The sequence below is a fragment of the Colletotrichum spaethianum genome, assembly GCF_022836535.1.
Source record: "Colletotrichum spaethianum MAFF 239500 DNA, contig05, whole genome shotgun sequence".
Classification (NCBI taxonomy): Eukaryota; Fungi; Ascomycota; class Sordariomycetes; order Glomerellales; family Glomerellaceae; genus Colletotrichum; species Colletotrichum spaethianum.
Genome location: NW_026054775.1, coordinates 1,765,057 through 1,777,570, shown reverse-complemented (window position 1 = coordinate 1,777,570; position 12,514 = coordinate 1,765,057). Strand labels below are relative to the sequence as shown.

The window sequence follows — 12,514 nt, the reverse complement described above, 5'->3', positions numbered from 1 at the left end:
GCAATTTTGGTGCAAACGTCACAAAAGGCAGGCAAGGTAAAAGAAGAGGTACCTTGGCCATGTTGGCCCATCTGGATCACGATGCCAGCAGGGGGAGGGGGAAGGTACTTGGAAGTAGCCGAGACGACTTGAAGAAAGTGGGCAACGCCTTCCACAATGGTCAATCCGACCAACCAGACACCACACACAAGCCGGACCAGACATCCGGGCAAGTACCTTGACGTACCTGCCCGGGCTATTGGAAGTGGGCAGGCGACGGAGCAGAGAGATGAAGGCACATAGTTTCCCTATCCTTCCACATGTATCTCCTTGGCGGGGATCCCGTAATGCACTCTGCCACTCTGATAGGTACACTTGCACTTGTTGCGAGGAAGATTCAGGGTTGCCGTTGCCTGCCGCAGCTGATCGGGCAGGGAAAGGAAAGTGGGATATGAATTGGGGGCAGGAAGGAGGAGGCAATGAAGAGAGGGTCGAGATGGAGAAATGAATGCTGCGACAGCAACAGAAACCGGGAAACAGAGATCACCAACGCAGGTAACAGAGACGAGGAAAAATGCGGCTCACTCACCAGTAGTGTGTATATGGGGCGGGTCTAGACCGCTACTGGCCGTTGAGTTGTCGGTTTCTGTGCTCGGCAGGATGAGGCAAAGGCGCGCGCGCGCGCGCGTGTGTGTGTGTGTGTGTGTGTGTGTGTGTGTGTGTGTGTGTGTGTGTGTGTGTGCGTGTGTGGTTGTCCGTGGGCGTGTTGAAGCACTTCAGATGGGACGGGGAGGGGCGGCGGGCGGCGAGCTAGCAGGGCATATATATCGAATCAACTCGGAAGGTCCCCTGAGGTCCCTGAGAAATCAGAGTTGCGCCTTGCAGGAAGGGCGGCAATGATGGAAAGATGCGGTACGTGTGGCCGGTTGAGAGAGACACTCGGGCGCCAATGTTTGGTTTTGGGATGGTTTAATCTGGGAAAGTCAAAGGGAAGATCGAGGCCGCCCTTGTACAGCACAGGTGATGATTCAATGATACCCAATTTGCACCTGGGCAGAGTACATGCCCAAAACACTAGCTCCTGGAACGTTGCCTGTTTGCTCACTAACACCAATACTCACTAGGAACTCCCCCTCAGCCTCTCAGTTCATCCACATTCGGGTATCAAGAACCGTTCCATGTTATTCTTTTTCGGTGGAACCTGACCGGCACTGACCCAACAATGGCAATTCAACATGTTTAATGATGAGGTCAAAGTCGGCACCGCCTTGGAAATCCTGCTTCGAGGCCAGGCACGAAGGTAATGTCAGGGAAGGAACCTCGGGCAGATACACCACGGAAGAAGCAAAAAATGGGGAGGATAAAAAAAACCGATATGTCAGGCCCGGTATCGTAAACGACCTGGAGGCATGTGCAACTCCCGCCGCCGTTGCACCGCCACCTGCATCACCGCCCAGTTTTGTCCCGAGTCTAAACGTCCAAGCTCATCCCGGCGAGCAAGGGTTTCGTCAGTCAGATATCAACATTGCGACAACTCGACAACCAAACGACGGTCAGCTTCATGGCCTTGCCCCCCTTAGCTGTGTCGTCTCCCCTGCGCCAGTCTTTGTCCAGTAAAGACGCGCGCAAGATTTGCTGGGCACAAGCGACGACGGACCCCGTATCAGGCTTCTTCAGTGATCACAGATCACGGCAGGGGGGGGCCGTTGGCAAGATTTTCCACAGGTTACGCATCGACGCGCATGCGCATACTCCCAAATGCTTCCCATGTGGGAAGTGAGCTGCACTGAGCTGCACCGAGCTACCCCTCCACGCTTCTCAAAATAGCAGACGAACCGCTCGAGGGTTTCCTTCCCCAGGAATGATGTAACGCAGGACCGGGTATCGTCCAGCTCCTGGGCGACGAGGCGACGATAGAGAGAGCAGAAAACCAAGCAACAACTATGACACCAGGCTTTTCCCTGCGTGTCTTGTCTTGGATGATGTGACGGAGAAGACTGGGCACACCGCAACAGACATTGCATATCCAAGGCCCTGCCTCTCCACAGTCGAGACATATCGCACGCGAAATATGGCGCCGGAGGATGCTTGCCTCTTGGAGGCAAGCCCAACGATTGGAGGAGACGACGGCGCCCATTGGGCAATTATTCATCTCTTCTCGCCGGGAAGAAGAGATGAAAGTGTCCCCCGCCCCTTGGGACCACCCCGTTGACGCTACGAGCTCTCTAGTGCGTAGAGTACCGTGCCGAAGTAGCCAGTCGTGCATGGCATACTCATCATGGTGGAAGCAACGTCGACCAGTAATCGGACACTCGAGACGTCGAAAGGGGCGACACTAGGCTCCATCAAGGAAAGCTCTGATGGAGGACACCAGGACGTCTCCCTCGTCCCCTCCTTCTCCAAACCGAGCAACCCTGTCACAGGTCCCAGTGCTTCCGCACGCTCGAATGCTGGGTGAGCTACCGGTAGGGGTGCTGGTAAGGAGTGATGACGTTGTTCAGCAGTTTAGCGAGTTGGAGAAGCGGGAGAGAGAGAGAAGAAAGAAAGGACCAAAAAAAAAAGTACTTGTGGCTTGACGGACAAGAGGCGCTAGATTTTTTTCTCTCGTGGGAACATCCACGGCCGCGCTAAGGTACCGGACGTCAGACAGACGCTAGGGGTGAACCCCACTGACGTTGTCCCTCCACCTCCATCGTCCCCAGGACGTTCCATCGATGGGTAGGCATGATTGCCTGCCCGCTAGCCTCGAGGGGGAAAAAATGCCAACGACCTCTGCTCACATCAGACGATATTCAAAGGAGGCACACCGATATTGGATTTGCATCATTGCTCATGCGCCAGAGATTGGAAGAAGCCGGCGCTGGTGAAGAAGCACGACAGTCAGTTGACTTTGCTGCTCGACGTAGTAGCCGTCACAGTCCTTATCTTATCGCCAATAACCACGACCCCGGACGTTTAGCTCCGCCTGTCTGACATCATCCCCAGCGGCCTGTTTGCCAGGTCCAATAACAGGCCGCACGGCGCCCTTTCCGCGCCTCTCGTCAGATTCGTCGTTGCTCTTTTGGCGACTCTGTGGCCGGTCGAGAGCAATTGCGCCATTGTAACTGTCGCGGGGTCTTGGCGTCCACCAATCCGGTGTTGGCCAAGCCAAATTGGCGAAAAGGACACAAATCGACCTTTTTTTTGTGCGGAATCGCCATGGCGCTCGCCCAGCAAGGGAAAATCCCATTCCTGATCTACAGCCCAGCGTCTCTCGCATTGTCTTTCTCCATCCCCCCCATTCTGCCCGCCACCCGGCTTCCTACCCGCGATCCATCGTCGCCTTGCGGCCCATGATACTATGTATATATGCAAACCCAAAGTCAAACAAACCAAAACCAAGGGTCTTCGGCGCCCGATCTTGTCGGCGACTCGTTTGCCATCCAGTCTTGGTACAGATCAAAGTGCTGCGTCCCGCCAGATCGTCCGTGGCGAAATGCCGTTGAAACAGAGTAATCCGATACGGGCATCCCGCCAGGGAACGCCCTGCGCTGCCGGGCGGAGTCCCTGCTGGCCTGCAACCGCACAAAAAACAAAAAGTCAATGGGAAATCCAGCGCGGTCCCTTCTCACGCGTCCCACAAAACCCATCTTTTTTTTCTGTTTCCTGGTTTTTTTTCTCCCATGCGCGTGTTGTCAATGTTATGGATTTCGTGGACAGAAAATGTCATTGGCGCACAATCTCGATAGCTCGGCCTCTGGCGTCATCAGCCACACACACACACACACGCACCCTTTTCGCCGCCCGGATTACACTCCGGCCGCCGCCGCCGCCGCGGATCGTCACCGATCTCGCCCTCCCTCCGTTCCCCACATCTGTCATCTTGTTTCACCCTGAGTCGAGTGACTCTCCCCTCCCCCACGCGCGCCGATCCCGTTGGCAAGGCTTACAGCATCGTGATTGAGGGCGGCCACAATTGCATGTTCTTTTCGAGCGCAGGTTGGGGGCGCGGGTTGATATCATGGAACCCCGTGCACCTTTTGCATATGCTTGTGATTCTCCCAGCGTCAATCGGTGCCGCCTCGGATATTCCAAGATAAGGAAATCGGGACATGAAGTAGATGACGGGCGTAACCACTTTTTCCCCCTCGTGATGCATCTCGCGCTCATTACGTCAGGTCTCATATTTCAACACGTGATACAATGTTATGACGACGGGTTGTGCTTGTGGTGGTGAGATATCACGAAGGATTCCGAGAATGCAAATCCGTTCACGGAACTCGGGTTGTTTCTAGTGCCGGGGTCAGTCAAGCCGGCCAACAGCTCTTTTAGACTAGGTAGAGACAGTCGTATCTATCAGGAGCATGGGACTGTGTTGGACATGGCAGATCATGGCACATTACTCTGTGGATGTTGCTGCTCATCTATAACCACATTTGGTGGGGTGAGCAACGGCTTGATGGCGGACAAGCAGGCTGACGGGCGACATTGCTCAAACGAGCAATGAGGTTCGGTGTAGAGTGCACGATACTGCATGTTGGCGAAGGGAACAGCGTGAATTGCCATTTGAGCTACTGCTCTCATGATCTACTCTCAGTGCCGTAGTGGTATCCAAGTAGCCTCACTTCGACGCGAATTATCTACAGAGCCATGTTGTTTGGTGCATTCCCATCCATACACTTGGACCGGACAACGTGACCCAGGAAATCTCATTGCTTCTGTAACTGCCGGGACATCTTAGATGAGATATGCCAATGGCGGCAAGCAAACATGACGACTGATCATCGTTATCTCAAATCGGAAGGTATGCCCTGGCAAGGGTCATAAAGGCGCACATCATGTTGGGGAGAGTGTATTGACGACTTTGAGGGGTATCTCTGGTGGCGAATTGGGGTATTTCAAAAAGCTGGGTGAAAAATGATGCGTGTCCGGAGGGGTCTTAATCCTCAGTGTATCCATCGCCTGCGTATTTACTCATTAATATGACCATCTAAGAGACGGGGAAGCTCCAGGGAGACTCACAACCTGACGAGGCGGCTCAGGCTCAGAACTCGGTTCAGCCCTGCCAGCGACGTTTGTGAAGTGCCGATAGCCTCGGCTGGCTTCTATCCCCCTTTTCGTCCTGCCGTCGTAATCCTGCAACTCAACGACCCGAAGCCGGTTTCTTGACACTGACCCAGTCATTGTCAACGACCTTGTCCGTGGGACGCGGATCCTCGTACTCGGGAAGCCAGCAGTCATCGTAGTTGTCATCGTCTGTGGTGTCGAGAAGGGTCGCATGCTGAGGACGAGGGCGAAGGTCACGGCGCGCCTTCTTGTGTTGCGCGGCAGCCGTGGTCGCGGTCTTCCCGGTGACAGAGGCCTTGCCAATGGTTTTGTCTGCGGCCTTGCTGGGCTTGGCAGCCTCGATGGCCTCGGGGTTCTTTACCTCCTCTACGAAGGGCATCTGCGTTATGCTGAGCTTCATCTTGAAAGTAAGTGCAGGCTGGTGAGTTTGTATAGCAATTATGGGTTGAGCAGGGTGTTGCAGAGCTGTTTCCTCTCTTGTGAGCTGTTTGTTCTTTTGAGCTTGTCCTCTCCAAGATGGGAAGGATGGTTTTCATTTTGAGACTAGAAGGATGATGTTTATCATCGTGGGCCGAGGGTCTGCGCTCCTGCCTCTACGTTGTTTCGTTATGGTGAATGATATCGTGGTGGTGACTGTTGTGGTGACTGACGATGCGGGCAGGGACACCCGGGTGGCCCTGAGAACAATCGCAGCTGTTCATCCAGCAGTGTAGTTATCACAGCCTGAGACCTGCCAAGGATTCCTGGAGCCGGTGTTCACGGGCCAGCTCGTTATTACTGAACAAGAGCGCAATGTGCTTTGAGGTTTCTCTTGAGTTCACCACCGACAGAGTAACAAGATGCCAGCCAAGGAAAAGGCACCGTCCATTTGGAGCCGTGAACGAACAAACACTCGTTTGCTGCATTAGGCGACTGAGAATATGGCCAAGGTCGGACCTCAGATTTCCTCAAAGAAGAACTTGGGAACTATGAAAGTGAGGCCTGGTATGGTGATCGGGTTCGATGCTGTGGTATGTGTTATGTGATGGCATTCGAAATCATCACAACATCTGCCAAGCAGAGAAGACTTCCTCTCTGAAACAATGATCCGTTGAAAGGCGTGGGAGATGGTGTACCTAGGCATGAAACTGGCATAGATGCCAGCCGTGCGATGGCTGGTCGAGAAGAAACGAGCATCTCGCACAGATGTCGAAGATCTGATAACGAGTCATCCCAAGTGAGGCCAAGTCGCCTCCGCATAGCCTCGCGTAATGCTGCTTGTGCTGAGAGCAGACTTGGCGAGGTGGAAGACCATCATTCCGGCAAGAGATGGCAATCTCGTCCTACATCTGACACGATTCCAGAGTGGACTATGAGCTGTGGTCAAAAAGCGGTAGCTGTAGTCGAAGAGTGGAAGGCATGTACCCTGATGGGATATCTGTGCGTATGTTCAGCGAAACTCAGAGTTACGGTGACAGCCATGGGCCAAGTTGCATGTGAGCAGCGGGGTAAGGGGACTGTCACAGCCTCACTTCGGATGCGCATTGCAACTTGGCAGACAGCAGGGCAAACGGAGCCGAAATTTGACTCCCTGAGTTCGCTGCGGACCGTGGCCAAGAAGCTTAAGTTGCTGGCAAGACCCTTGCGTCTCGGGAGCAGAACTGAGGGTGGTGGGCGATGTCGGAGCTTATTCTAGAAGACGCACAGCGCCACGCCCGAGACTTGGAAGAATAACCGCGGGGACAAGCAGGGTGAAGCAGGTAAGCTTTCGCCACGGTGCCTGGGCAGTGTGTCTGGTATCCCCCATTCGCTCATTCGAAAACGTACCGGGAGATATGAGCAGGCAGGATGGGCATCAGTTGGAATCATGAATTGGGCCCCGATGGATCATCGGTTAGCGGGGCTGCTAACAGGATTCGTGAGGAGTGTGTGTGTTTGCGCTCCGGGCGCTGCGATCCGACCAACTGACGTACGGCGTGCCTTGCGGGAGATGGTCTGATGGTGCGCGCGGATGCAATCGTGTGTGTGCGGTTGTCTCTCGGAGAAGAGTGGTTGGATGTGGCATCCCATATGGACGAGGTTGTATCAGACTATTAGTGTTGTTGCGCCGGTTAATGGCCGTGTGCACGGTGTACTTGCTTTTTGCAACGATATCAGACAACGGATGAATCAAGAAAAGATGGAGGCAGTGGAAAACCGGGAACGCAGACACAAACGGCAGGGTATCGACACGGCGCGTACAGGGAAAAGAAGCAAGGGCGGGCGGGAAACGGTGGAAGGACTGGAGGAACGGGCTTGTTTCTCCAGCTGGGAGTCTGGCGGCGGTGCAGGCCCAACGACGAGGGGCCACGTCCGTCATGGGCATCGACGTCAGGGTAATCTCATTTTGGGATGTCGGTCGTGTGCCAAGGCAATGGCAGCACACTGGCTGCGGCGACGGTGGTGCCAAGAGCCAGGCAGTCGGTCAGCCAGCGTTGCGCTTGCTGCGTTCGTGGCGCATTTTGTTGGACAGTCCGTTCCGTTGGCAGTGTTAGCAGCGTCGTATGCGACCTGTCGAGAATGAACGGTTTTGGTTGGGTTGGATGTGTTGCCACCAGCCAGCGGGAGGATGGAAGGCCGCAAGCGCAGCGTGGTTGCCGCCGAGAAACAAACATTCGAACCGTCGAAAATACCAACTTGGGTTTGATGGGCATGGGGAAATGGCAGTGCGACGAAATGGAAGGGGAGGAAAGCTTGAGAGTCTTGGGGGATTGGAGACGCGTCCAGGCTCGTCGAGGCAGTGGAGGTTCAAGGTACATCGTGGCAGGAGGGCGGAAACAGAGCAGGAATAGCCGGGTGTGCCTTGCATGTAGAGTTTTGGTGGTTGGGGAGGGATCCATGACATGCACTGGAGCCTCCCGGCATGAGTTGCTGAGACGTATCGCTCGGCGTCATCGTGCTCCGGTCCGCACGTCTGATAGGGCGCCAAGCGGGCTCCCTACAGGGTACACTGTACATAACCGGGGGGGGTTGTCCGTTGGGCTGTTCCACCCGCACTGCACGGGAGAGCAAGTGAAGACGGAGAGACGTGTGTGAGGTGTTCCACCAAACCGAGGTGTCAAGACCGCTGAAGCGTCAAGGTGGTGGGTGCTCGCGCGGCTGATACGGTTTCTTTCTCTAGTCGGGTCTGGTCTCGTCTCGAAATGCATACACTAGAAACGGGAGTCTGGTTCCTCCTCCTCCTCCTCCTCCTCCTCCTCCCCCCCCCCCCCCCCCCCCCCCCCCCCCCCCCCCCCCCTGCTCCGACGGTCCTGCTAGCCCACCGGTTCAGCACAGAGTAGGTAGCGTACACCGCAGGTGGTGCTCCCCCTCCCCAATGAAGCAAGACGGTGGTGGAACCGCTGTGAGTGGGTGGGTGGACTGTGTGCTAGGTATCTGTAAAGTGACGGAACCCGTCCCCAGCTGTGAGCTGTCGCTGGAGTGGCACACTGTGAGCCACCTTGATCCCTGGAGCGGCAACCCAGTGCGCGCCATCGCCATTTTGCGCCTTGATTGCCTTTTTGCCTTTTTTAGCTCTGGGCACTCGGCTTTTTTCTCGCCTCGTCCTTTATCAATCAATCCACCTCATATCATCGTGCCTTCCCTCCCGTGGCTGGCTTACTTTCTGCTCGGTCCCTCTGGTGTCGTCTTTACTTTACCTGGCTCCTTCCACTCAACACTGTCTTCACCATCATCGAATACTTTCTCCCTCCCATCTTTCCCGTCTGTTTCGATCCATTAACCATTCTTCTCCATACCTCGCCCGAACCACCCACGACGACCTTCCTCCAAATGTCTCTCTCTGCCAGAGAATGAGAGCTTTGTCGCACACTTCTGGAAAAGGCCGAACTCTACTTTGGAGGCCCGATTCCTACCACCGATAATCTCGTCATCACCGCGTCTTTGCCGTGAAACCACCCAATACCGTCTCCCAAGAGTACAATTGCGAACATAACCTCGCAATCGTCCTATCGCGACCCTTCCGAAACCCCAAACCTGCATCTTCTTGCCTGCTTGGGCTTCCTCTGGCGTCAACGCGCTGCGCCAAGCCCCTCCCGAGAACCTTCCATCAGCTTTGGCCGCCTTGCATCGCCGCCCTCAGCCCCAGCTACATCTATCTCTGTTATCCGTACAGTCTTCGTCCAACGTCTTCCGTCGTTGCGCACTCCTTTGGACTACGCCAGAACAAAACATCACCACCCACAAAATGGACCAGCAGTACTTGACGCCTCCGACGTCGTATCGTCTGGCCGATATGGCTCAAGGCGCCTACGACATGCCACTCATGGCCATGCAGAAGCCGCACGACTCTCACCCCTCCATGGGTAACCTGGTACTCCTTGTCTTCGAGGCTGTCCTTGAGGTTGTTTGTGTCAGCTTGCCCGGCTACATCGTCGCCCGCATGGGCCATTTCGACGCCGACAAGCAGAAGTTCTTGGCCAACCTCAACGTCATGCTCTTTACGCCATGCCTAAGTACGTCTCTGCCAGCCCCTCAAGAACGCAATGATCTTGCTAACGATTTTGCCCAGTCTTCACCAAGCTCGCCTCCCAGCTCAACGCCGACAAGCTCCTCGATCTCGCCGTTATCCCCATCATCTTCGTCATCCAGACCCTCGTCTCGTGGCTCGTCTCTGTTGGCGTCTCGCGCCTCTTTGGCTTTAACCGCCGCGCCTCCAACTTTGTTACGGCCATGGGAGTATTTGGCAACTCCAACTCGCTGCCCATTTCTTTGATCTTGTCTCTCTCACAGACAATCAAGGGGCTGCACTGGGACAAGATTCCCGGGGATAATGACGATGAGGTCGGTGCCCGTGGCATCCTGTACCTATTGATCTTCCAGCAGCTCGGTCAGCTGGTGCGTTGGAGTTGGGGCTACCACGTGCTGCTCGCTCCCAAGGACAAGTACCCCGAGTACCAGGACGAGCGCGTCGAGGAGGGACAGTACGTCAGTGACCGGGAGTCGGCCCCTCTGTTGAACGAGTACGACGACGGCACCGCCTCCTCCCGCAGATCATCTAGTGACGACCTGTCCAACTATGAACCCGCCGGTCGCACTCCTGTTGCTAGCAGATCCAGGGCTTCGCCCGCCGACACCGAAGACGAGGACGACGACTATCCCAAGAAGGCGAAGAAGGCCAATGGCCTCGCCCCCCTCAACGGCAACCATCCCGTTTTCGACGGAACTGGCGATGAGATATCGTCTTTCCCCCGCATTCGTAACACGGATGAACCCGACGTCCCCGAGGGTGTTAAGGGCTATCCTTCCCGCGTTAACAACGCCATTGCATCTGCTAAGCGCTCCACGTCCAACTTCTTCAAGGGCCAGTACGCACGCCTCCCGGTTCCCATCAAGAGGGTCCTCTCGGCACTGAGCCGCGTCGCCGGCAAGTTCTATAATTTCCTCTGGGAGTTCATGAACCCGCCTCTGTGGGCCATGCTTACCGCCGTGGTTGTTGCTTCCGTTCCGGCTCTGCAAAAGATCTTCTTCGAGGAGGGGTCGTTCGTCAAGAACAGTTTCACCGATGCCGTCCAATCAAGCGCTGGAGTCGCCGTTCCTCTGATTCTGGTTGTTCTCGGTGCCAACCTCGCTCGCAACACTCAGAAGAGCGAGAAGCAGCGCGACGCCGAGGAGGAACAAATCGGAACAAAGCTCCTCGTGGCTTCCCTCGTGTGCCGTATGCTTCTGCCGACTCTCATCATGACCCCTGTCCTGGCCATCTTCGCCAAGTATGTGCCAGTCAGCATTCTGGACGACCCCATCTTCGTCATCGTCTGCTTCCTGTTGACCGGTGCGCCGAGCGCCCTTCAACTGGCTCAAATCTGCCAGATCAACGAGGTCTATGAGAGCGTCATGTCAAGGATCCTGTTCCAGAGCTACGTCATATGGTATGTGACCCCCCTTCCTCACCTTTGCATTTGTACCGTCTGCTAACGCCAATCTTAGGATTCTCCCATCTACATTGATTCTTGTCATGTGCGCCCTGGAGGTCGTAGAGTGGGCTGCTTGAACGGCCAAAGCCTTTCTTTTGTTGCAGAGGACTCGTAGTATAGAGCGGAATAATGGTGCTGCTGATTTTCCGGGGGTTTGTCATGGCGTTCAGGTTATCCTCAAGGCACACGACGTGGCCAGGGGCAAAAGCAGAACATAGGTTGGCCCTTCGCCGTGTATTATCACACGACAAGCGAATCGGAGGTATTGGTTTTCAAGCATAGCGACGAAATTTACCATGGTCGATGCTACCACTTGGCGTCGTCGGTTTTGAGCAGTCGCTAGCGATTGTATGTATATCTGTACTAATAAGAACCTGGGCATGGGCTCTGGATCCAAAGTCCCAAAATTCGTGTGCTTTACAACGCATCTTGCCGTAATTCAATACCGATGACTTAGAAAGGGCCAAGACGAACAAATGAGTATGCTTCTTCCCCCGAATGAAATACTTGGGCTTTCCCGTCTACTTTGAGCTTTGAACCTTGGAAGTTTTTGGCCAGCTATTCGTGGCTTCCGTCGCATTCCGTCTCCCTAGGCTGACACGTGGAGACCAACGGCGTCGTTGCATGTTGACCCTTAACCGAGCCCCTTGACAGGGAAGCTTTCCCATCGTTTCGGTGAGAAGCTCCACTATCACGTGACCACACGTCAATCCAAGCCACGGCAGGAAAGAGGGTCGCGGTTTGCGACGCCTGCCACTTCCCTGTATCCCAGTCTCCAGTGTTCAGGCCAATTCGAAAACCCGAACCTGAACCTCAACCCAACATCATCACGTACGAAAATGGCGTCCAGATCAAGATCACCTTCGCGCGACCGCTATCGCTCCCGCACTCGGTCTCCGACGCCGCTGTCCGACCGGTCGCACTCGCCAGTCCGCCGTCGCTCATACGATTCGCGCTCCCCGTCGCGTTCCAGATCGCCCACCCCACGACGAAATGGCAGACACAGGAGCGAGAGTCGCAGCCGCAGCAGAGGGCGCACCGCTAGTCCCGCGGTCAGAAGCACCAAAGTAAGACGCCCTGTGGACGCGAGTTCTATTGCAGTCTCTTTTTTTTTTAATGTGTGAGAAGCTAACTGGATATCCTCCAACAGATAGTCGTCGAACGGCTGACCAAGAATATCAACGAAGACCACTTGGAGGAGATCTTTGGTCAATACGGACGTATCAAAGATCTCGACCTTCCCATTAACAGAACTCGTAAGCCGTCATTGTTATTTCTGCCTGGAGCCCCTTTCCGGCCAAACAAGCCCATTCAATCAGGCTGACACTCCTTCTCCAGATGGCACTAACCGCGGCACTGCCTACATCCTCTATGAAACCGAAGGCGATGCTGAGGAAGCCATTGCCCATATGCATGAGGCGCAGCTTGATGGCGCCGTGATCAACGTCTCAATTGTCCTCCCGCGACGCAAAATCTCCCCAGCACCTCCCCTGGCCCGTCGTGGCGGAGGGTTTGACCCCAGGGGTCCTCCCCCGGAGGTCGTGGCGGCAGAGGCTTAG

At 55.2% G+C, this 12,514-nt stretch overlaps 3 protein-coding genes across 3 annotated transcripts; 2 read left to right on the top strand and 1 right to left on the bottom strand.

Moving 5' to 3' along the window:
- Window positions 1-5,101: 5,101 nt before the first annotated feature.
- On the bottom strand, window positions 5,102-5,425 carry ColSpa_03008 (uncharacterized protein; the record flags this gene model as incomplete). The annotated part of the gene is made up of 1 exon (XM_049269220.1): window positions 5,102-5,425. The coding sequence occupies one exon, from the start codon at window positions 5,423-5,425 to the stop codon at window positions 5,102-5,104; it is 324 nt and encodes a 107-aa protein (XP_049125177.1).
- A 3,804-nt stretch (window positions 5,426-9,229) lies between these two features.
- ColSpa_03007 (putative transporter) lies at window positions 9,230-11,032 on the top strand (the record flags this gene model as incomplete). The annotated part of the gene is made up of 3 exons (XM_049269219.1): window positions 9,230-9,497; window positions 9,554-10,910; window positions 10,969-11,032. 3 exons carry the CDS (start codon window positions 9,230-9,232, stop codon window positions 11,030-11,032), a joined length of 1,689 nt encoding a protein of 562 aa, XP_049125176.1.
- A 762-nt stretch (window positions 11,033-11,794) lies between these two features.
- On the top strand, window positions 11,795-12,514 carry ColSpa_03006 (RNA-dependent RNA polymerase 1; the record flags this gene model as incomplete). The annotated part of the gene is made up of 3 exons (XM_049269218.1): window positions 11,795-12,022; window positions 12,106-12,211; window positions 12,294-12,514. The coding sequence occupies 3 exons, from the start codon at window positions 11,795-11,797 to the stop codon at window positions 12,512-12,514; spliced, it is 555 nt and encodes a 184-aa protein (XP_049125175.1).